This window comes from Salmo salar, chromosome ssa12, assembly GCF_905237065.1.
Source record: "Salmo salar chromosome ssa12, Ssal_v3.1, whole genome shotgun sequence".
NCBI lineage: Eukaryota > Metazoa > Chordata > Actinopteri > Salmoniformes > Salmonidae > Salmo > Salmo salar.
In genome coordinates this window covers 60951861-60977067 of record NC_059453.1, presented here as the reverse complement: position 1 = coordinate 60977067, position 25207 = coordinate 60951861, and the positions used below count along the sequence as shown (strand labels likewise).

At 43.8% G+C, this 25207-nt stretch overlaps 1 protein-coding gene across 6 annotated transcripts in view; it reads left to right on the top strand.

The window, feature by feature from the left end:
• LOC106565432 (nck-associated protein 5-like) overlaps window positions 1–11718 on the top strand; it is a 99963-nt gene extending 88245 nt beyond the window's left edge. For 4 of the 6 annotated variants that reach the window (XM_014132564.2, XM_014132563.2, XM_014132558.2 and 1 more), the window contains 6 exons: window positions 587–3882; window positions 7200–7368; window positions 7481–7559; window positions 7676–7963; window positions 8212–8354; window positions 11005–11718. In XM_014132564.2, the coding sequence (XP_013988039.2) occupies window positions 587–3882; window positions 7200–7368; window positions 7481–7559; window positions 7676–7963; window positions 8212–8354; window positions 11005–11250 (4221 nt within the window). In that variant the 3' untranslated portion in view covers window positions 11251–11718. The remainder of the gene's footprint in view (window positions 1–586; window positions 3883–7199; window positions 7369–7480; window positions 7560–7675; window positions 7964–8211; window positions 8355–11004) is intronic. The other 2 variants (XM_014132567.2, XM_014132566.2) reach the window with 2 other exon arrangements.
• The last annotated feature ends 13489 nt before the right edge of the window (window positions 11719–25207 follow it).

Genomic DNA, 25207 nt, shown 5'->3' with positions numbered 1-25207 from the left:
AGCTAAGCAAGTGGCTCTGTCTCACGCCCCTCTGTCTTAATTGGATAATCCCAGAGGTCCCCACTGGCAGTGACTATTTTAGTTAACAGATTGGCTCCTCTCCAAGAAGACGGGATGAGGAGGAGGAGGGTGGAGGATAAGTTTTCTCACTGATTACAGAATTAATTGCTTCTTTAATTAAAGATAAAGACTGCTTCCTAAGGTTGGCTGGCCATGTGTAACCAAAGTGACTTCAGTTGCCTCTCCACTCTTCTCTCCTTCGTTAATTTATTCCTCCCCCTGTCAGGACTAGGGGTGCTCAGCATTCTCAGGATGTCCTCTTTTGCTGTGACAGAGTCATTGTGGACTTGGGCGGTTAGTTCACTGCAGTACATTCACTTGAAACATGAGTTACAGGTCCCCTCAAAAAGTCCTGAAGTATCTAAGCAAATGTTGTTTTGTTCTCCTCAAAGTAAAAAGGAACCTCCGCAATCGATTGTCAACAAGAAATCAATACATATGACTCCTGCTGCACTATGCACGCAATGTGTTAGATGTTGGAGGCTGTGTGAACTCTTGTTACAACCTGATGTCCTTGTTTATGCAGAGCAATGGGGACCACACACAGAACGGAACAGCCGGCTTGGCACCGGCCCCTGCCACCTCCATAGAGGCCCTGTCTCCGTTCTTCAAAAAGAAAGCACACATCCTGGAAGTATTGCGCAAGCTGGAGGAGTCGGACCCCCTCAAGTTCCACCCCTCCTCCTGCCTGTCCCCACATCACGACCTGGGTCAGGCGCTGGTTTCCATGGAAAGAGACCAGATGTCCCTGATGTCCTCTGTGGGGTTACCCTCTTCTCAGCGCCTGGTAGCACATCCCTCGTCACACTGCCACTTCTCCAGCTCAGACTCGGACATCCATGATTATACCAACAGAGAAGGGGCTCTCCAGGAGGACCATGCCCTGCACAGACAGCACCAGCACAGGGACTGCCAGTCCTGCCAAATGCTCTCCCAGAAGAGTAGCCTGGACAGCCTGCTGAAGTGTGCCCAGGGCCACGGCACCGCACACCCGGGCAGAGTGGAGAGCCTCAACGGGCAGGCCTGGGCAGAGGACCAGGGGGCGTTGGCACAGAGCACAGGCCTTCCCCAGGCAGCAGCTCTCCCCCACCTCCTCTCTACTGGCAGCACAAGCCAGTGCTACATGCACAAAACAGCAGTGCACTCTCTAGAGCAGCCTCCAGAACTTCTGTTTTTTTCTGATCCAATCTCCTCGCTAATCCAAGCAAACCTCAACGGGATGCTACGGAAGGAGACCAGGAACATTCAAAGACACAAAGACAGGCATCCGTTTGGCAAACCGCTGCTTCGGGCTGAGGTGCAACCCTCTCACAGTGAGGATGTGAAGCACATAAATGCAGTCATGGTAACGTCGCTGACCCAAAACGGGGACAGTCCGGAGGAGTGCTGCTACCTGGAAGAAGAGGCCGCATCAGTGGCACCCAATGTGAACAACAGCCTGCACACCCCTACCTCACATACAGACCCTGTTGCCACGGAGACGGACCCAGGGTATCAAGAGGAGCAGGAAGTGAGCGAGCAGGTCTGCAACGGGCTCTACTTCTCCAATGAGACGGCTGTCTGCAAGAAGGTGGCGGTGGAGTTGTACTCTCCAGCCCCGGTTCCCGAGAGGACCAGCTCAGCTCAGGCCCTGCCTCCCTCTGGCAAGAGCAAGCTTGCATTCAGCCCCACCTTTTCCTCTGGCCTGGGTGAAGTCAAGCCCTCCCCCATTTCCTCCCCGTCCCGGCTGCTCAAGTTCCTGAAGATCCCGACGGGGATCAACCAGGCACAACCAGGCAACCCCCTCCGTCTAAGTCCCCAGCTCACCCGCAGCTCCAAGATCCCCTGCAGGAATAACAACAACTATGAGGTGTACCACTCACCTGTCCTGACCCGCAAAGCCACCACCACGGAGAGGGAGAAGCAGCTGTCCTCATCCCCCTACCCTGCCACGCACTCTGCCCCCACCTCGCCACCCAAGCCAGAGGACAGCACGGGCCCCTCTCCCACAGTCAAGGAGATAGCTTTCAGCAGCCACTTTGCGCCCAAACCCAGCCACAATACAAAGGCAGCCCCCTCCTCCTCTTCTCACACACAAAGGGGCTCTCAGAAGGTGGCCCACTACGAGAAAGTCTGCACGTCAGATGGGACACCCCAGTACCTCCCTTACACCCAACCTGAGGGGCCTGTAGACAAGCAGCAGCAGGAGGAGAACCTCCTCAGCCAACCATCTTCACAGCACCCTGACTCATCCCCAGAACCAGATGACCAGGACACTGACCAGGACACTGACCAGGACACTGACCAGGGCACTGACCAGGGCACTGACTCAGAAAGCCCCGTCTGGCACAAGCCCCACCAACACTTCAGCCTACCCTCCTCGTCCTCCGCCGCTGCTAGTAAAGCACACAGTAGTCGCCCCAGCTACTCCAGCATGAGGGACAGGCACCAGGAGCACCGTGCAACTCTGGAGCCCAGTCAGCCAATCTGTGAACCCCCCCAGCCAACCCAGTCTGCAGCCAGGCAAGGTGACCGGTCGCCTGGGTCTTCCACCCCCAAGAGGCTGGTGCAGGGAAAACCCCAGAGTGAGTCCAGTCACCACCCATTCAAAGAGCGCCTGGCTGCTCTGGGGAAACTGAAGAGCACAGAGAACCTGCCAATAGGCGCACAGTCCGTGGACAAGAAGAATGCACAAAGTAACGTGGGTAAACCCCCCACCAACAATATTGAGAAAAGCAAGACTGCTGAAAGGCAAGGCGAGAGAACTGGGACAGAGCAGCACAGACATCAGAAATACACTGATTCCCTGGAAGGGAAGCAATACCCCAAAACCAGCCCCTGCAGTCACCCCAGGGTGCCAGGTCCAATACATGAATCAGGCGCCAAATCATCAGCTACCCCATCATCCATACCCAAGGGAGAGCAGGAGTCATCATTCTCTCCCCGGATATATGTAGCGAAAGCAGATGGTCCAAAGATAAAGATGGGCACATTATCCTCCAGTACAGAGACCCCTTCAGTGGTGAGGAGCTATGGGAAGTGCCCCATCACCCGGAGCCACCACAGTAAAACTGCCCCTAGCCCCCAAAACAGCCCCACTAAAGTTCCCTCAAAGTCCCCTTCAAAGGTCGGCCAGGCTTCCTCTTACCCCCGAGGGGTCAGGCCTGCTCATGAGGACCGCGCCCTGGCTCAGAGACACCCGCCCAGGCTGGAGGACAAAAGCAAACTCCTGGCCAGCAAGAAGAAGACCTTTGTCCATGCAGAGAGCTTCCCGCCTCCTCCTCCTCTGCCACCGCGGTCGTCTACTGAAACTATCGTGAAAAACGACAAGAAGCAGTACTCGTCCGGCCCACCAGTGCCCCAGTCGGCCATCGAGCAGAAAGTAATGCGTGGCATCGAGGAGAACATGCTTAAGCTGCAGGAGCAGGACCGGGGCCAGTTGGTTGAGCCCAAGCAAAAGGCTTCCAACGGCATCGCCAGCTGGTTCGGCCTGAGGAAGAGCAAGCTCCCCGCCCTCAGCCGTAAACCAGAAGTGTCCAAGCTCAAGAACAACATGTCATCCTCTCCTTCGTCGTCCTCTGCCTCCGGCGGAGGGGCTAAGGACTCTAAGTCAGGTGGGCCCCGGAAGGTGGTGGAGAGCCTGAACATCTCCATGCTGATGGAGAAAGCAGAGGACCTGCGGAAGGCATTGGAGGAGGAGCGGGCGTATGTGAACGGGGTCGGGATGGACCGCTCCGGCAGGGGCCACTCCTGTGAGGTGGTGATGGACCAGGCCCAGGGCCAACTGTCACTCATGTACAGAGGAGTGACCGCAGACAACTTCATGCAGCAGCTCCTCAACAGGTCAGAATGATATATAATCTTAAATTATGTTACTAAGATTTAATTAAATACATCAGAAGTCTTGCACAAACGTATAATATTGCAGCCATAAGTGTACTGAATGATGATTACAAAATACAGTGCATTCGGTAAGTATTCAGACCCATAGACTTTTTCCAGATTTTGTAAAAAAAAATATTATCCTCATCAATCTACACACAATAACCCAAAATTATGAAGCAAAACAGGTTTTTAGAAATGTATGCAAATGTGATAAAAATAAAAAACAGATACCTTATTTACATACAGTACCAGTCCAAAGTTTGGACACCTACACATTCCAGGGTTTTTCTTTATTTTTAATAGTTTCTACATTGTAGAATAATAGTGAAGACATCAAAACTATGAAATAACACATATGCAATCATGTAGTAACCAAAAAAAGTTTTAAAAAAATCTAAATATATTTTATATTTGAGATTCTTCAAAGTAGCCACCCTTTGCCTTGATGACAGCTTTGCACACTCTTGGCATTCTCTCAATCAGCTTCAGGAGGTAGTCACCTGGAATGCATTTCAATTAACAGGTGTGCCTTGTTAAAAGTTAATTTGTGGAATTTCTTTCCTTCTTAATGCCTTTGAGCCAATCAGTTTTGTTGTGACAAGGTAGGGGTGGTATACAGAAGATAGCCCTATTTGGTAAAAGACAAGTCCATATTATGGCAAGAACAGCTTAAATAAGCGAAGAGAAATGACAGTCCATCATTACTTTAAGACATGAAGGTCAGTCAAACCCGTAAAATTTCAAGAACTTTAAAAGTTCTTCAAGTGCAGTCGCAAAAACCATCAAGCGTTGAACCATCAAATGATGAAACTGGCTCTCATGAGGACTGCCACAGGAAATGAAGACCCAGAGTTACCTCTGCTGCAGAAGATAAGTTCATTAGAGTTACCAGCCTCCAAAATTGCAGCCCAAATAAATGCTTCAGAGTTCAAGTAACAGACACATCTCAACATCAACTGTTCAGAGGAGACTGCGTGAATTAGGTGTTCATGGTCAAATTGCTGAAAATAAACCACTACTAAAGGACACCAATAAGAAGAAGAGACTTCGTTGGACCAAGAAACACGAGCAATAGACATTAGACCAGTTGAAATCTGTTCTTTGGTCTGACCAGTCCAAATTTGAGATTTTTGGTTCCAACCACCGTGTCTTTGTGAGACGCAGAGTAAGCGAACGGATGATCTTCGTGGTTCCCACCTTGAAGCATGGAGGAGTTGTGATGGTGTGGGGTGCTTTGTTGGTGACACTGTCAGTGATTTATTTAGAATTCAAGGCACACTTAACTAGCATGGCTGCAACAGCATTCTGCAGCGATACGCCATCCCATCAGGATTGCGCTTAGTCAGACTATCATTTGTTTTTCAACAGGACAATGACCTAACACACCTCCAGGCTGTGTAAGGGCTATTTGAACAAGAAGGAGAGTGCCGCATCAGATGACCTGGTCTCCACAATCACCTGACCTCAACCCAATTGAGATGGTTTAGGATGAGTTGGGCAGCAGAGTGAAGGAAAAGCAGCCAACAAGTGCTCAGCATGTGTGGGAACTCCTTCAAGACTGCTGGAAAAGCATTCCAGGTGAAGCTGGTTGAGAGAATGCCAAGAGTCTGCAAAGCTGTCATCAAGGCAACTGGTGGCTACTTTGAAGAATCTAAAATAAAAAATATATTTTGGTTTGTTTAACACTTTTTTGATTACTACATGATTCCATATGTGTTATTTCATAGTGTTGATGTCTTCACTATTATTCTACAATGTAGAAAAACCCTTGAATGTGTAGGTGTGTCCAAACCTTTGATTGGTACTGTAAGTATTCAGACCCTCGAAATTGAGCTCCTGTGCATTCTGTTTCCATTGATCGTCCTTGAGATGTTTCTACAACTTGATTGGAGTCCACCTGTGGTAAATTCAATTGATTGGACATGATTTGGAAAGGCACATACCTGTCTATATAAGGTCCGACAGTTGACCGTGCATGTCAGAGCAAGCCATAAGGCTTGAAGGAATTGTCCGTAGAGCTCCGAGACATGATTGTGTTGAGGCACAGATCTGGGGAAGGGTACCTTCATTGAAGGTCCTCAAGAACACAGTGACCTCCATCATTCTTAAATAGAAGAAGTTTGGAACCACCAAAACTGTTCCTAGAGCTGGCCGCCAGGCCAAATTGAGCAATCAGGGGAGAATTGCCTTGGTCAGGGACATGACCAAGAACCCGATGGTCACTCTCACAGAGCTCCGCAGTTCCTCTGTGGAGATGGGAGAACCTTTCAGAAGGACAACCATCTCTGCATCACTCCACCAATCAGGCCTTAATGGTAGAGTGGCCAGATGGAAGCCGGCCTTCAGTAAAAGGCACACGTCAGCCTGCTTGAAGTTTGCTAAAAGGCACCTAAAGGACTCTCAGACCATGGGAAACAAGATTCTCTGGTCTGATGAAACCAAGATTGAACTCTTTGGCCTGAATGCCAAGCGTAACGTCTCGAGGAAACCTGTCACCATCCCTACGGTGAAGCATGGTGGTGGCAGCAGGATCATGCTTTGGGGGATGTTTTTCAGCGGCTGGGACTGGGAGACTAGTCCGGATCAAGGGAAATATCAATGGAGCAAAGTACAGAGAGATCCTTGATGAAAACTTGCTCGAGAGTGCTCAGGACCTCAGACTGGGTCGAAGGTTCACCTTTCAACAGGACAACTACCCTAAGCACACAGCCAAGACAATGCTGGAGTGGCTTCGGGACAAGTCTCTGAATGGTCTTGTGTGGCACCAGCCAGAGCCCGGACTTGAACCCGATCCAACATTTCTGGAGAGACCTGAACATAGCTGTGCGGCGACGCTCCCCATCCAACTTCACCGGCTAGAGATTATCTGCATAGAAGAATTTGAGAAACTCCCCAAATACAGGTGTGACAAGCTTGTAGCGTCACCCAAGAAGACTCAAGGCTGTAATCGCTGCCAAAGGTGCTTCAAAGTACTGAGTAAAGGGTCTGAATACTTATGTAAATGTGATATTTCAGTTTTTTATAAATTCGCAAAAATTCCGTTATGGGGTATTGTGCGTAGATTGATGAGGGGGGAAAAACGATGTAATCAATTTTAGAATAAGGCTGTAACGAAACAAAATGTGGGAAAAGTCTGAATACTTTCCGAATGCACTGTAATTACAAAACTTGCCAGAGGGTTAAACTCTTTCTCGTATGATCAAATCTGATCTAATTTGATTAGTATATGTCGAAAGCTAGTTCCCCTATGAGTTTGTAACTTCTTCTTTCTTAAGTCCCTCGACGTCTTGTTCTGGAAACAGGGTGGATGAGAGGGGAGCTATACCTACCACCTTTGGAATGGCACACAGACGCCTCTCCTTTGACTCGAAGAGGTCGCGGCCCATCTTCGGTCACCAGAGGGATGGGATCAGCCACACAAAGAGCAGGGATGAGATGGACCAGGTAAACTCTCTTCTCTCTCTCTTTTTCCTCTTATACACTATAGACAAATTAATAAATGACATATCAGTAATATGATTCAATCTTACGTGGAGTGTAACCCTTGTTGTTTCAGGCTTCTGATATGATTGGCAAGGATGAGGTCACATCAGACGAGAGCTTGGCAGAGTCCATTAGTTCCCAGCACATTACAGGTGAGAGCAGCATAATGCTGAGTCATAATAACGTCTGTCATCCATTTCCCTTGACTAACACTCCCCGTGTCCCCCTGACTCTAGTCTCACTTCATTGTTCCTTCCCCACTGTTTAGGTTCTGGTGCATCCATGCGTACCCTCGACAGTGGCATCGGCACGTTCCCCATGCCAGACTATGCCAGTAACGCAGCAGGGAAGAGCATCACTAAGGGGAAGCCACAGGGAGAGCAAGGGTTTTCAGGCTCCCAGGGGAAACATGGGGCCAAGATGAAAGTTCTGCGGAAGGCCCATACGCTGGAGAGAGAGCTGTCATCTCTGGATGAGGTCAACCCATCTATCCTGTATGGCTCAGGACTGGAGGGAAAAGGTCCCAACATGCACCTGTCCAGCACCATCCATGAGGGTCAGCTTGGAATCTTGGACTTTGTATTCCCATAGGACTTGTTGTGTTCCCATATAGACCATTTCAATGCTGACATTTTACATTAGTGGTTTAGATATGGTTGCGTAAGTTTGATCAGTTCTGCAAAACCAACATTTTGTGTCTCATTAAAACTGTGGACTAACTATTCACACAAGCTTAAATCTTGAAACAAAACACCTGAGCTAAGCTCTGTTTTTACATCTTGAATTACATTTGTTCTTATGCAGACATTGATGCCTACGGGGATCATATGCAAAATCCCCCAACCAAGAACTGGACCTTTCCCAACCTGAAAGTCTCTGCAGGAGTCAGTGATGTTTACCTGGATGTGCAGGGAGACCCGGGCAGCCAGAGGACCCCCTCCAGAAGGGTGAGTGAGTCAGCGAGCTGAGTTCATCTCCATCGTAACAAGAAATGTAGTACTCTGTGCTGACGTGCCAACTTTCTCATCTACAGTGAAAAATGAAATGACGAAAGCTCCGCTCTTCATTAATATTTTAAGAGATGAGGCTGATAGAAAGACAGCTGGGGCCTTGATCACTCTCGCCCCCTGTCATCCCTTGTCAGCACTTTATACCGTAGTCCCATTAGCTGACATTATTATCCTCAGATTCTGCCCTCCAACAAGAGAGAGAGAGGGAAGGAGGGAGGGATGAAGAGGAGTGCAATGTTAGTTATCTGCATTTAGATTGAAAGACGCCTAACTCCTCATGCCACTTCTCAGGGATGGGGGAGGTGGGGGTTGCTGTGGAAATGAGATGGAGAAGGGGTTTTGACTAGTGATGGGAAGTTCAGCTTACTGACTCTGATCTTTTCAACTCGTTCAGTCACTCCCCGTCTCCCCCTGACTCGTTTCGTTCATTCGATTCAGTAATGCCCAGAGCACTCAGGACCCCCTACAGGCGAATGATGAACTGAAAACTCAAAAGGGTCATGATTCTGCAAGCCCCTCTTTCACCATAAGGGGCTTATTGGAGCAGTTATTTGTGACAGAGACTTGTAAAAGTGTGTTTTAAACAATGTACATATGTGATAGCTAGGCATAAAATAAGATTATTTCTTGATTCCTTTGAAACGAGGTCTAGTCGTGGCCGCAACCGGACTAGATTGTGAAAGATTTTTGGCGGAATGCTTGACTGCCGAGAGGGTGTTAAGCACAGTATTGTAATCAATTAATTGTATTAATTCTTGCACCATGTGGTCGATTATCAGTTCTAAACATGCATTTTTCTTCTCTATGCTGCCTGTGCGCACAAACGAAAGACAGTATTTGGTCGGAGCATTCTGGAGCCAGTGAGCTGGAGGAGCATGTATCAGTCCTGCTGTAGGCAGATTGAGCAAAAAATATTGTGTGTGTGTGTATACACAGTACCAGTCAATAGTTTTGACACACCTACTTTCTTTATTTTTACTATTTTCTACATTAGCCACCCTTTGCCTTGATGACAGCTTTGCACACTCTTGGCATTCTCTCAACCAGCTTCATGAGGTAGTCAACTGGAATGCATTTCAATTAACAGGTGTGCCTTGTTAAAAGTTAATTTGTGGAATTTCTTTCCTTAATGGCTTTGAGCCAATCAGTTATGTTGTGACAAGGTAGGGGTGGTATACAGAAGATGGCCCTATTTGGTGAAAGACCAAGTCCATCATTACTTTAAGACATGAAGGTCCGTCAATCCTCTCGGCAGTCAAGCATTCCGCCAAAAATGTTTCACAATATAGTCCGGTTGCGGCCGCAACTAGACCTTGTTTCAAGGGAATCGAGAAATAATCTTATTTTATGCCTAGCTATCACAAATGTACATTGTTTAAAACACACTTTTACAAGTCTCAGTCATAATGAACGAGGCACAATCATGTCTCTCGAGTCAAAAAGAGTTTTGACTAACTTGTTTTTGACTCTCTCCTTTTGAATGGGCTGTGTTAATGGCAGCCTGGGCTGAAATGCACAGCAAGTTCCCTCTGGAGACTCCTTTGCTTTTCTTAAGAAATTACAGCAAGAAAGTTCATGGGGGGGAAAGAGTGCAATGGCCCATTCAAACTCCAACCCACCATTCAGAGTATATTTTGCTAGGTTTCCATCCCATTTTTGGAAAGATTTTCCAGCAATAAATTATTCTAACATTTGCACAAAGAAATATGTGCATTTTCTCAGCAACAGTGTGTTTCAAACAAACGGTCTTTTTGCAAATAAAGAGCTGTGCATAATGACGTAGCTAGTGCATATAACAATCACTTCGTCGTATAACTTTTCATGTACCGATTTTAATGGTTTTGTCTCAAAGACCTGCGAAAAATGGCAAATGTGCCCACTCATCTTGGCACGTGCTCACAGATACAGTGTAGAGGGTACATGTTGAGGGAATGAATAAAAGCTAGATCATTTTTATTTGTCAATTGGCAGTTAAGCAGCGATCATCATGTCACCACCATACAAGTTAAGACCCTCGATATTTATTGTAAAGGAGCATCAATCTTATGACAGTGCACATTCACCACCATGTGAAGTTCATAACTTATTTGATCGGTAGCCTAATAAACTGCATGCTTTTCCAAGTCATAGTGGCAGGACCACACAACATAGCATTACGTGACTGCAAATTTATCAACAATTGCAATATCAATAATATTCTATGAAAAAAAAAAAAATGTTCACTGCCATTTGTCGCATGATCTATTTCACCAAGAAAAATATTATCCACTCCTGTGAAATATATATTTTTTGATGTCATTTAGGAAATTTACTGACATTAGGCCTGTTGTGAGTTCTTTTTTTATCCAACAGGTAGTTTACTACCATAAAAATGGTTGGCTGGAAACATGGTTACTGACAAAAGCATTTATTGAAGTGGCAGATATAAATGCATGTTTCCCTTGAACCTGGTAAATTTCACGTCAAAAATAAAATGATTAACTATAGCATCCTTCTGATCCCTGTCTATCCCTACCATCCAAATCCTCCCCCTTTTTCCCATCCACCCTCCCCCTTCTTCATGTGCCCACCTTTCCTCTCCTCCAAGAGTTTGAAACAGTGTGTCCCCCAGGGCCCCCTGGCTGCTGACCCAGGCAGCCTCCCCCTGCCACCCCAGACGGGGCTCAGCCCACGGGGTAAGGGGAGGACGCCCAGCGCCCCAGAGGTGGGGAAGGACGGAGGGCTGGAGCTGGTGAAGGAGAGACCAGAAGATATCATGTCCCCGAGAGAGACACCCGAATCCCTCAGTGACTCCCTCTACGACAGCCTGTCCTCCTGTGGCAGCCAGGGCTGACAGGCCCAAGGACCCATGGACAGAGAGGGGAGCAGAGAGAGAAACGGACCGACTGACACCCTTTAAACCCCTGCTATGAGGCACACCCATCCCTTCTTGTAGTGGTGGGGCCAGCCCCTGAGGCAGACCGAGTTGAAGTACCTCCTCCCTCTTCTACATACACCTCTTTCTGCTGACCCTCTCTGTGTTACTGAGATCTGGTTAATACTGCTGGAAAACTCACCCTCAGGTTGACTGATGTTCACATACATCATTTGAGGAACTAGGCTGAGAATTGGACACCGTTGTCCTCCAAGCAACAAGCATCATACGACAGACCAGCGCAACTCAAATGTACACACAGACACATATAAAGTTGAAGTCGGAAGTTTACATACACCTTAGCCAAATACATTTAAACTCAGTTTTTCACAATTCCTGACATTTAATCCTAGTAAAAATTCCCTATCTTAGGTCAGTTAGGATCACCATTTTATTTTAAGAATGTGAAATGTCAGAATAATAGTAGAGATAATGATTTATTTCAGATTTTGTTTCTTTCATCACATTCCCAGTGGGTCAGAAGTTTACATACACTCAATTAGTATTTAGTAGCATTGCCTTTAAATCGTTTAACTTGGGTCAAATGTTTCAGGTAGCCTTCCACACGCTTCCCACAATAAATTGGGTGAATTTTGTCCCTTTCCTCCTGACAGAGCTGGTGTAACTGAGTCAGGTTTGCAGGCCTCCTTGATCGCACACGCTTTTTCAGTTCTGCCCACAAATTTTCTATAGGATTGAGGTCAGGGCTTTGTGATGGCCACTCCAATACCTTGACTTTGTTCTCCTTAAGCCATTTTATCACAGCTTTGGAAGTATGCTTGGGGTCATTGTCCATTTGGAAGACCCATTTGCGACCAAGCTTTAACTTCCTGACTGACGTCTTGAGATGTTGCTTCAATATATCCACATAATTTTTTCTTCCTCATGATCCGATCTATTTTGTGAAGTGCAGCAGTCCCTCCTGCAACAAAGCACCCCCACAACATGATGCTGCCACTGCCACCCCTGTGCTTCACGGTTGGGATGGTGTTCTTCGGCTTGCAAGCCTCCCCCTTTTTCATCCAAACATAACGATGGTCATTATGGCCAAACAGTTACATTTTTGTTTAATCAGACCAGAGAACATTTTTCCAAAGAGTACAATCTTTGTCCCCATGTGCAGTTGCAAACCGTAATCTGCCTTTTTTATGGCGGTTTTGGAGCAGTGGCTTCTTCCTTGCTGAGCGGCCTTTCAGGTTATGTTGATATAGGACTCGTTTTACTGTGGATATAGATACTTTTGTACCTGTTTCCTCCAGCATCTTCACAAGGTCCTTTGCTGTTGTTCTAGGATTGATTTGCACTTTCGCACCAAAGTACGTTCATCTCAAGGAGACCGAACGCGTCTCCTTCCGATGCGGTATTACAGCTGCGTGGTCCCATGGTGTTTATACTTGCGTACTATTGTTTGTACAGATGAACTTGTGGTACCTTCAGGCATTTGGAAATTGCTCCCAAGGATGAACCAGACTTGAGGTCTACAATTTTTTTCTGAGGTCTTGGCTGATTTCTTTTGATTTTCCCATGATGTCAAGCAGAGGCACTGCGTTTGAAGGTAGGCCTTGAAATACATCCACAAGTACACCTCCATTTGACTCAAATGATGTCAATTAGCCTATCAGAAGCTTCTAAAGCCATGACATCATTTTCTGGAATTTTCCAAGCTGTTTAAAGGCACAGTCAAATTAGTGTATGTGAACTTCTGACCCACTGGAATTGTGATACAGTGAATTATAAGTGAAATAATCTGTCTGTAAACAATTTTTGGAAAAATGACTTGTGTCATGCACAAAGTAGATGTCCTAATCCACTTGCCAAAATTTGTGGAGTAGTTGAAAAACGAGTTTTAATGACTCCAACTTAAGTGTATGTAAACTTCCAACTTCAACTGTACACACACACAGTAGGGTTGGGCGGTATCCAGATTGTCATACCTTCATACCGACCTTGTGCCATACCGGGATATTTGGTAATATTGGCACTGGACACAAGGGGCACTATTTTCAAACCCCACTGAGCCTAATCCGAAGGTTAGCAATGCTAACAAGTACATGTCAAGTCCCATAGAGAATGCTAACTAAATGCTAATGAGCACTTTGCGAACATTTTATACAGTCTCTGACCTAAACTGTTTTCAGGACAGATATCCCAGCTCATAAAGTTATACAAGTAAATGCTACTCACAGTTTGCTGCATGCACAAACCAAATATTAGACAGCAAGGCTCTTGATCCAGGACGGGATTCTCTGCTGTTACTGGCAAGCAAAGCTTGATTTTGGAAGAACCAACCACTTAGCTAGATTGCTAACTAGCTACTGCAGAAAATTTAGCACATTTTAGACAGGTAACTTAATAGTTATAAGATATCTAGCTGGCAAACATTTAGCTGTGAATTTCATACTTTAACTAGATGGTGCGTGCTGCACAACAGTGAGTGACTCACAAGGCTCCGGTCATTGTGTGCTTGTAAACAAACACCACGTGTCTGGGTACTACCAGTAAGCTTCATAATGAATAATTATTTAACAGGTGAAATGAAGAACGCTACTGTATTGAAAAACCATCCCGTGACTATTTCCAAATACCCCGGTATACGGTATACCGCCCAAGCCTAACACACACCAACGAGATGCATGGAAAAACCATCATCTAGTTCGAGACAGCCACACGCTCACTCTGGCCTGGATCTGAAGAATTGTTGTTAAATCATGTAACTGGGATCATCGGTTCCCAAGAAGTGGCTGGTATCAGGGGTTTATCTTGTCTGCCCTGGACGTAGAGATGTTTTGGTCACGTAGAACTGGGCTGCCTTTAACGCCAGAAAAAATAACATGTTACCGTCCATTAAATGTGATGCAATGTGGTGATCGATCATACATTTGTCATAGACTTCCATGGTTTCAGTCGTAATGTTATTATTTATTTTTTTAACTGTTGTGCTTTGTCATATGTTATATATCATGTTACTTTAACCCTTTACACTCATACACGTATACGGGTTGAAAATAGCAGATTTGGGCACTGATAAACGCCTAAATTGGAATGCAGTGGCTGTAAAGTAACATGCTATAAATGACCTCAGATCTCTGGCTCTGTGCTTGACAGCGCTGTATGGGTTTTGACTGACAGCCATTCTGAACTTGTGCACCACGCGCGACAAGAAGCTGCCCCCATCCCTCCAGCTAATTGGGCAACCTTTGCACATTTATGTTGTCTGAGTGAGGGACATTCTGTAAATTAAGAGGACTCGATGTATTTTGAAAGATGGATTATAATAAATACCGCTTTGATGTCATACAAGCAAGCCAAACACCCATGAATCCAAATGTGCACTTCACATTTCCATAGGATAAAACTCATGTCATATACAGTGTTAACGTTTATGATCAATATGTTTGATGTACAGTTACAAGATGTTCTGAACAGAATAAGCCTATGTTTTGTCTATTGTGAAGAAAATGTGTCGCGGCACAAGCACTCATGACTCCTTTCTATGCGCACCAAAATGACGATCTGTTTCCCTGAATTCCATTGTAAAACCTAACACTGTAATATTGTATTTTATTACTTAGCTAGTCATGTTGGTAATAGAATAAGCTTTCAAATGATGCCCACCTGACCCAGATTGCAATTTATAATGAACTGTTTTTGGATTGCATTAAAAACAACAGTAATTGTGTGAGGGAGGGGATGCAGGGTTGCGTTCCAACCTAAACAACTACAAATGTGCTTGCTTTAGTTCCTGAACGGCACAGCTAGGAGAGCTCAAATAGCACCTTATAGTTGAAGACTCTTATTTGAGTGATAAAAGTACATTGACATTACTTAGGAACTGTGCACACTTTGGAGAGGTGTGTAGCCACTCAAACCGTTGTCATTGTTTTGTCTTATGTTGCACCTACCCCACAATTTCCAGGAATATTCTTATCATGTTACTGAATGTATCCAGAGTATTTTCAGATTTCGTTATCAACGAATGCGGCTAAAAGTACAGTAAATGTAAAATGCTCATATAATCAAGTGTTATGTTTGGATTCAGTCTTGTGTCAGATGAACTGTTGTCCTCACCTTTGGTCAACTCATTTCCCCATAATCTTCAAACTGTTCCCTTTCACTTGCTACCATGGTTATGCATTTCATATTTCTTCTGTAAGAAACATTTAAATTTAGCCATATCCATCTAGGCCAATTCCCATGAGTGTAAAGGGTTAAGTTAAAGAAAAAAGTGTGGGTGGATATGTTTGGATCGATGGATGAGTGTATGTGAGTGAGACTTAATGCAGTGTCTCCACAATAGCTTTGAGCTCTTGAAGTTCACTCTTTCCCTGAAGCTGCCATATACTGTACTGTATCACAACTTACTGTAACACTGACAAAGAAATCGACCTAACATCTGAAGTAACAGATAGTGGCGGATCAAGACAACAGCCATTATATTAGCCTTATGACCAGATATTACCTAGTAGTGCATGTGTTATGGACAATGAAATTCTAAGAATCTCAACCAAGAGTCAAATGTTTTACACGTGTTTGATCCATTGTCAGACTGTTTTACGTAGTGAAACAGTTATGTCAGGAATAATACCATTATAACAGCATTATAAAGGCAGCCTGTGACTGCCACCATTAAAAATGTAGTTCTCAACTAAGCTGCCATTTAATACTCAAAATGAGAGCTTGACATGCTGAAACAGTAAACAAGTAACAGGACTCATCCACCTTTATACTGACTATAAACTGAGTTTGCATACATGGGCCAGGATTCAATCCAAGGCATGTTCAAGAGCAGCGTAATGTAACAGACTTTTGAAGATAATGCATGCTTTATCTGACATGTACAGTGTTTACCATGAATGCAATCTCTGTGAACGTCGGGGAAATGCCTTTAAAAGGTGTATTGTCGACTGTTTAGTCCACAGCTCTATAACTCACCTTGGATTGAATCCCTGCTATAGTCTTCTGACATTTCGTTTGGCACAGGGTCCATCTTTATTCTGCCAGAAACAATAACCCTACTTTGGGTCCACAAAATGCTCCACTAAAGCAAAAAGATATATATAGTCCTTCCTTGTGAAGTATTAACGATCCAGCCCCACTGGACATAGAGTAGTTACTTACTTCTGCAATATGGGCCAATGTTTGCCTAGACAGACACACATTCAATCAATTTACTGTTGTACAATTAAGACAACATATGTGCTATTCAATCACTAGTGCTGTACTGCAGATGCTACACCATGATACACTCAATTGTTTAGGTAGGCTTACAGATGTTTGTTGCAGAAGGAAGAGTATTGTGTTTCTACACACATTTAGCATTTGTTAGAATCTGAGGTTATGCTAATGGGGAAGTGCTGTATGTAAATGTCTTTTAAATTCCCTCTGGCTGCCAAAAACATGTTTTTTATGTTCAACTGTGTGTAGATTCTGGTTGTGGCAACCCTGTCTGTGGCTAAACACCTATCGCTTTTTTTTGGTACAGTTGTTTCATTCTTCTTTTGCGAACAGAATATAAACTGATAGGAGATCCTAGCCGATTAGAGAACTTTACTGCATCTCAAATGGCACCCTATTCCCTAAATATAGTGCACTACTTTAGTCAAAAGAAGTGCACTATAGGGAATGGGGATCCATTTTGGGACACACCCCTTGTTTAAACGCCCACTTCAGAACAGCACCAAGAGACACTAAGAAGGACATGGACTCCTCCCTCCCTTCCTGCCCATGTACTTGATTATGTCCTCATAAGTACACTGAACAAAAATATAAATGCAACATGTAAAGTGTTGTTTTCATGAGCTGATATAAAAGATCCCCGAAATTTACCATACGCACAAATGCATACGCATATTTCTCTCAAATATGTTTACATCCCTGTTAGTGAGTATTTCTCCTTTGCCAAGATAATCCATCCACCTGACAATTGTGGCATATCAAGAAGATGATTAAACAGCATGATCATTACACAGGTGCACCTTGTACTGGGGACAATAAAAATACACTCTAAAATGTGCAGTTTTGTCACACAACACAATGCCACAGATGTCTCAAGTTTTGAGGGAGCATACAATTGGCATGCTTACTGCAGGAATGTCCACCAGAGCTGTTGCCAGATAATTCAATGTTAATTCAATGTTAATTTCTCTACCATAGGCATCCTCCAATGTCATTTTAGAGAATTTGTCACACACATTTTATCAATGGCAATTTGAATGTACAGAGATCCTGAGGCCCATTGTCACTGCCATCACCTCATGTTTCAGGATGATAATGCACAGCCCCATGTCACAAGGATCTGTATATAGTTCCTGAAAGCTGAAAATGTCCCAGTTCTTCCATTGCCTGCATACTCACCAGACATGTCACCCATTGAGCATGTTTGGGATGCTCTGGATCAACATCATGTTCTAGTTCCTGCCTATATCCAGCAACTTTGCACAGCCATTTTTTTTTAACCATTATTTAACTAGGCAAGTCAGTTAAGAACAAATTCTTATTTTCAATGATGGCCTAGGAACAGTGGGTTAACTTCCTTGTTCAGGGGCAGAACAGCATATTTTTACCTTGTCAGCTCTGGGATTCGATCTTGCAACCTTTTGGTTACTAGTCCAACCACTAGGCTACCTGCCATCCCATTGAAGAGGAGTGGGACAACATTCCACAGGCTACAATCAACAGCCTGATAAACTCTCTGTGAAGGAGAGGTGTCATGCTACATGAGGCAAATGGTGGTCACACCAGATACAGACTGATTTTCTGATCCACGTCCCTACCTTTTTTCTAAGGTGACCAACAGATGCATATCTGTTTACGCAGTAATGTGAAATCCATAGATTAGGGCCTAATTAATTATTTTCAATTGACTGATTTCCATATATGAACTGTAACTCAGTAAAATCTTTTAAATTGTTGCTTGTTGCATTTTATATTTTTGTTCAGTATAGGTCCATCCACTTCAACTTCATAACTCCCCAGAAACTCCTTCGGGGATAAGACATCCTTGTGCTTCCAAACTCTGAGCTTTCAGAAGCAAGTGATCTTTCAAAACTGACATGAATTTGACCTTTTTCTAGTTGAAAATTGTTCATAATCCCACTTTGAACCTTGCCTGTCCTTTAGCTCCCTCCTCTCCCCCCCTCTGAGTTAAAAAAAAAACTACTCTGTTATACCATGAAAATGGAGATCTGACTGTTACTGTATACACAGTCCTCTGTGAGAACAAATAGATTTGAGTTGAAGAGGTAGTCTTCAGGAAAATCTGCTACCATTCCACCCTTTCAAGCCCGTCTGGTTTATGTCAAAATGAAAACAAGGGTTTGACATGAAGGCCGTTCGCTTTACAATCATCTCATAAAACATAGTATCCTTTGTTCTACGTTGCGGCCAAACCCCAAAAAACATGGGTCATGCCCCGGTCAGGAGTCTTAGCAACACCATGGTGGCTAAGACTCCTGGCGTGGCGATGTAGTGGAATCTTTACTTAGTACGTTTGCTTTATGGACTCGGGATTTATCTCTATCTGTTGTATTTATGTACTTTATTTATTTTTTAGGTCAAATCATACTGAAATGAAATGTTTCTTTCTGTTGAGTCATTGAAGTTATTGCTGTTTTTATTCTGATACCCGTTATTTTTGTACTATACTCTTATTTTATTCTATTGAGTGAAAGGTTGTTATTTTCATCAGAGGTCTGTCTTTTGTTCTGTTGACTGGGGTATTCTCATTTTATTACTCATTTATTTGTAAATAGTATTTCAAGGTGTTATGTACATAGAATTTCCACCAGATCTCAAATGAAGCCATAAACCGTAATGTATTTTATCAAGGCAGTAAAAACACAATGATGATGATTATGTTCATTTTATGTCTCTAAACAAATGCAAGAACCCAACAAATAAAAATCTCTCTGAGCTCGCTTGACATTCTTCATTTATTCATTCAAGACTATTGATTGAAAAGCTCACCTGCTATGTATATAAAATCCACAAAGCATCAGAGCCTGCTATTTTGACACAAACAAAACATTCTTGCTGTTTCAATACTCTGCATATACAATACTCTGGATTAGGGTTGAGTCAGGATTAAACATAAGGCTAGGGTTAGGGTTATGCCAAGTTGTGGTTGAGGCTAGAGTTAGGATTGTGGCTGAGGCTAGGGTAAGGGTTGAACCAGGATGTGGACATGACGCTAGGGTTAGAGTTGTAGTTAAGGGTTCGAGTTGAACCGGGATGTAGACATGAAGCTAGGGTTAGGATTGTGGTTAAAGCTAGGTTTCAGGTTGCAAAGGAAAGGTATATTACTGGAATCCTTTGAAGTTTACCAGTAAACTACCAGAATTTTGATATTTTTCAACAACAACAAAAACGATTTTATCAGATGACATCTAGTGACCTTTTTGGGTACTTCCAATTATTACGTTTGACATTTTAATCATTTAACAGACAATTTGGGGGATTTGAACCAGCGACCTTTCAGTTACTGGCCCAGCGTTCCTAACAGCGAGACACCTGTGATGATGATCACAAAAATACAATGGAAAAGCTGTAAACACTAAACTAAATATAAACCATCAACTTAGTGAATACCATCGTTTTTTAATATGAGGGTTTCAGCATGAAATATCCTTTTTTTTACACACTTAGTAAAATAATTATGTTCATATCTTTGTTGTAAATGTTTTGGTGCCAAACTGGTGGCAGTTGTGAAAAAAGTCAATAGTCTGCATAGTTAATTGAAAATAATGGCATTATTTCATAAAAATTACTTATGGTAAATTACCGGTATCTTTTAACCCTGATTGTGGTTAAACCAGGATGTGGACATGAAGCTAGGATTGTCACGATTCCAAAGCTATACAATATTACAGATTGCAAGTTAATTCTCACATCTCGGGAAATATTTGTAATGTTGTACTTCTTGTGGACAAAATTCGTGCTAATGTTGGGTTTTTGAGCTAGAGCCCAATAGACTCCCATTCACTCCTTGAAGGAGGGCGCTCCTTGTCCCAGAATCTCCCAGAATGCACCGCACGGCCCATTGACGTCGCATGGGCAACGATTCGCATCTCCTCAAAAGTATATCTGCTGTTGAGAATGTTAGACTCCACTCTGTGGGGCAAATCGATCTGCAGGTTGAACATGGTGAGATTGTGGACCCCTGTATTGATAATGCAGTTTATTTAGCCGATTTTACTGCTAACTAGCTACTTCACATGATGATATTGTATTTGGTATTATTGTGTGGCTACGTTTGCTAGCTAGCTACCTAAACAGCCCATAGCGAGAGCATTGCATTGTGGATTTTGGAATTGACTTGAGCTGCAACAGATTTCCACAACGACCTTCCATGTTACCATGTTACCAGTGGCGACCCGTCATTCAGGGCAGAGCTCACCTATTTTGAGCCCCACCTGTTTAGCTAAAATAAAATACAAATGTTGTGCCAGTTTTGCCTGTTATTTTGGCATCAATACGTGTTACATATCAGTTTGCAAACAATGTACAAAAAAATAACAATTTAGTTAATAAAGCCACATACAAACATGGTCTCTTTTTTTCTTTCTTGAGTAAGGCAGGTGTTTCAGCCTAGCTCAGTGCTGTCTGTGGTGGTGGGGCAGCCAACAGAAAAAATGGAGCGTAGGGGTTGGTAATGTTCTGTAGTTACGACGTGATTGGCTCAGTGTTCTGTCACTCATGGGACACTACATCATTGCAAAATCTACGGGTAGAGCTCAAAAATCCAAGCCCCTTGGGGTGCTGCAATAAAGTTACATTAGAAGTGCCAATCCAACAAGACTCAAAGTCATTGGCCACAGACAGGGTTGGGGAGTAACGGATTACATGTAATCCGTTACATGTAAAGGATTATAAAAAACGGTAACTGTAAACCGTTACGTTACCAGCTAAAATATTGTAATCCGATTACAGATACTTGTCACACCCTGATCAGTTTCACCTGTCCTCGTTATTGTCTCCACCCCCTCCAGGTGTCGCTTGTTTTCCCCAGTGTATTTATCCCTCTGTCTCCTGGCTCTCTGTGCTAATTCGTCTTGTATATTTCCAAGTCAACCAGCGTTTTTCCCCGTTCTTCTGCTTTTTTGCATTCTCCTTTTTCTAGTCCTCTCGGTTTTGACCATTGCCTGTTTCTGGACTTTGTACCCGCTTGCCTGACCAAATCAAATTTATTTATATAGCCCTTCTTACATCAGCTGATATATCAAAGTGCTGTACAGAAACCCAGCCTAAAACCCCAAACAGTAAGCAATGCAGGTGTAGAAGCACGGTGGCTAGGAAAAACTCCCTAGAAAGGCCAAAACCTAGGAAGAAACCTAGAGAGGAACCATGCTATGAGGGGTGGCCAGTCCTCTTCTGGCTGTGCCGGGTGGAGATTATAACAGAACAGGCCAAGATGTTCAATTGTTCATAAATGACCAGCATGGTCAAATAATAGTAATCACAGTGAACAGGTCAGGGTTCCATAGCTGCAGGCAGAACAGTTGAAACTGGAGCAGCAGCACAGCCAGGTGGACTGGGGACAGCAAGGAGTCATCATGCCAGGTAGTCCTGAGGCATGGTCCTAGGGCTCAGGTCCTCCGAGAGACAGAGAGAAAGAAAGAGACAATTAGAGAGAGCATACTTAAATTCACACAGGACACCGGATAAGACAGGAGAAATACTCCAGATATAACAGACTGACCCTAGCCCCCTGACACATAAACTACTGCAGCATAAATACTGGAGGCTGAGACAGGAGGGGTCAGGAGCCACTGTGGCCCCATCCGATGATACCCCCGGACAGGGCCAAACAGGCAGGATATAACCCCACCCACTTTGCCAAAGCACAGCCCCCACACCACTAGAGGGATATCTTCAAACCACCAACTTACCATCCTGAGACAAGGCCGAGTAAAGTCCACAAAGATCTCCGCCACGGCACAACCATAAGGGGGGGCGCCAACCCAGACAGGAAGACCACGTCAGTGACTCAACCCACTCAAGTGACGCACCCCTCCTAGGGACGGCATGGAAGAGCACCAGTAAGCCAGTGACTCAGCCTCGGTAATAGGGTTAGAGGCAGAGAATTCCAGTGGAGAGAGGGGAACCGGCTAGGCAGAGACAGCAAGGGCGGTTCGTTGCTCCAGTGCCTTTCCGTTCACCTTCACACTCCTGGGCCAGACAACACTCAATCATAGGACCTACTGAAGAGATGAGTCTTCAATAAAGACTTTAAAGGTTGAGACCGAGTCTGCGTCTCTCACATGGGTAGGCAGACCATTCCATAAAAATTGAGCTCTATAGGAGAAAGCCCTGCCTCCAGCTGTTTGCTTAGAAATTCTAGGGACAATTAGGAGGCCTGCGTCTTGTGACCGTAGCGTACGTGTAGGTATGTACAGCAGGACCAAATCGGAAAGATAGGTAGGAGCAAGCCCATCTAATGCTTTCTAGGTTAGCAGTAAAACCTTGAAATCAGCCCTTGCCTTAAAACCTCTCTGGGAAATGTGCGTCCCACCCGCGGGACACACTAACAGCCAGTGAAATAGCAGGGCGGCAAATTCAAAACAACAAAAATGTCATCATTCAAATTTCTCAAACATACAACTATTATATCCCATTTTAAAGATGCACTTCTCGTTAATCCAACCACATTGTCCGATTTCAAAAAGGCTTTACGGCGAAAGCATAACATTAGATTATGTTAGGACAGCGCCGAGACAAGAAAAACCACACAGCCATTTTCCAAGCAAGGAGAGGCGTCACAAAAAACAGAAATACAGCTAAAATGAATCACTAACCTTTGATGATCTTCATCAGATGGCACTCATAGGACTTCATGTTACACAATACATGTATTTTTTGCATTGGCGTGTAATGTTCAGAAATGTTTTGCCTCCCAAAACTTCCGGTGAATGAGCACATCAATTTACAGAAATACTCATCATAAACGTTGATAAAATATTAAACTGTTATTCAAAGAATTATAGATACACTTCTCCTTAATGCAACCGCTGTGTCAGATTTCAAAACAACTTTACAGCGAAAGCACACTTTGCAATAATCTGAGTACAGCGCTCAGACAACAAAATCAAGCAATACAGATACCCGCCATTTTGGAGTCAACTAAAATCAGAAATAGCATTATAAATATTCACTTACCTTTGATGAACTTCATCAGAATGCACTCCCAGGAATCCCAGTTCCACAATAAATGTTTGTTTTGTTCGATAACGTCCATCATTTATGTCCAAATACCTCCTTTTTGTTCGCGCGTTTAGTCCACTACTCCAAATGCAGGAAGCGCGTGCAAAATGTCATGACAAAAAGTAAAAAAAAGTTAGATTTACGTTCGTAGAAACATGTCAAACAATGTATAGCATCAATCTTTAGGATGTTTTTATCATAAATCTTCAGTAATATTCCAACCTGACCATTCCTTTGTGTTCAAAAAAAGAAAAGGAACACAGCTAACTCTCACGGGAGCGCGCGCCACTGAACTCATGTCATTCTCTCAGTCATCTGACTCCAGGACCTCTTATTCTCTCCCCAGTCACAGTAGAAGCATATAACAACGTTCTAAAGACTGTTGACATCTAGTGGAAGCCTTAGGAAGTGCAAAATGACCCCACAGACACTGTATACTGGATAGGGAATCACTTGAAAAACTACAAACCACTTCCTGGTTGGATTTTTTTCTCAGGTTTTTGCCTGCCATATGAGTTCTGTTATACTCACAGACATCATTCAAACAGTTTTAGAAACTTCAGAGTGTTTTCTATCCAAATCTACTAATATTATGCATATCCTACATTCTGGGCCCCGAGTAGCAGGCAGTTTAATTTGGGCATGTTATTCATCTGAATTTCCGAATACTGCACCCTGTCACCAAGAAGTTAACAGGAAGCCAGTGTAGGGAGGCTAGCACTGGAGTAATATGATCACATTTTTGGGTTCTAGTCAGGATTCTAGCAGCCGTATTTAGCACTAACTGAAGTTTATTTAGTGCTTTATCCGGGTAGCCGGAAAGTAGAGCATTGCAGTAGTCTAACCTAGAAGTAACAAAAGCATGGATACATTTTTCTGCATCAATTTTGGACAGAAAATGTCAGATTTTTGCAATGTTACGTAGATGGAAAAAAGCTGTCCTTGAAACAATCTTGATATCTTCGTCAAAAGAGAGATCAGGGTCCAGAGTAACGCCGAGGTCCTGACAGTTTTATTTGAGACGACTGTACAACCATCAAGATTAATTGTCAGATTCAACAGAAGATCTCTTTGTTTCTTGGGACCTAGAACAAGCATCTCTGTTTTGTCTGAGTTTAAAAGTAGAACGTTTGTAGCCATCCGCTTCCTTATGTCTGAAACACAATGGTGAACATACTAAATGACTGAGAGTTTGACATTGTAATATAAGGTTGCTTCTTGTGTAAATATTTTCCGCCTGGATTTTAATGAGGGCAATTTTGGGGCTTCACCATGTTTCATTGAAATGTACAGCTGTGTGTCATCCTCATAGCAGTGAAAGTTAACATTATGTTTTTGAATGACATCCCCAAGAGGTAAAATATATAGTGAAAACAATAGTGGTCCTAAAACGAAACCTTGAGGAACACCGAAATTTACAGTTGATTTGTCAGAGGACAAACCATTCACAGAGACAAACTGATATCTTTCCAACAGATAAGATCTAACTATTCTGCCTGCCTTGACCACGAACCTGTCTGCCACTCTGTACCTCCTGGACTCTGATCTGGTTTTGACCTTTTTGCCTGTCCACGACCATTCTCTTGCCTACCCCTTTGGATTAATAAACATTGTAAGACTCCAACCATCTGCCTCCTGTGTCTGCATTTGGGTCTCGCCTTGTGCCTTGATAATACTT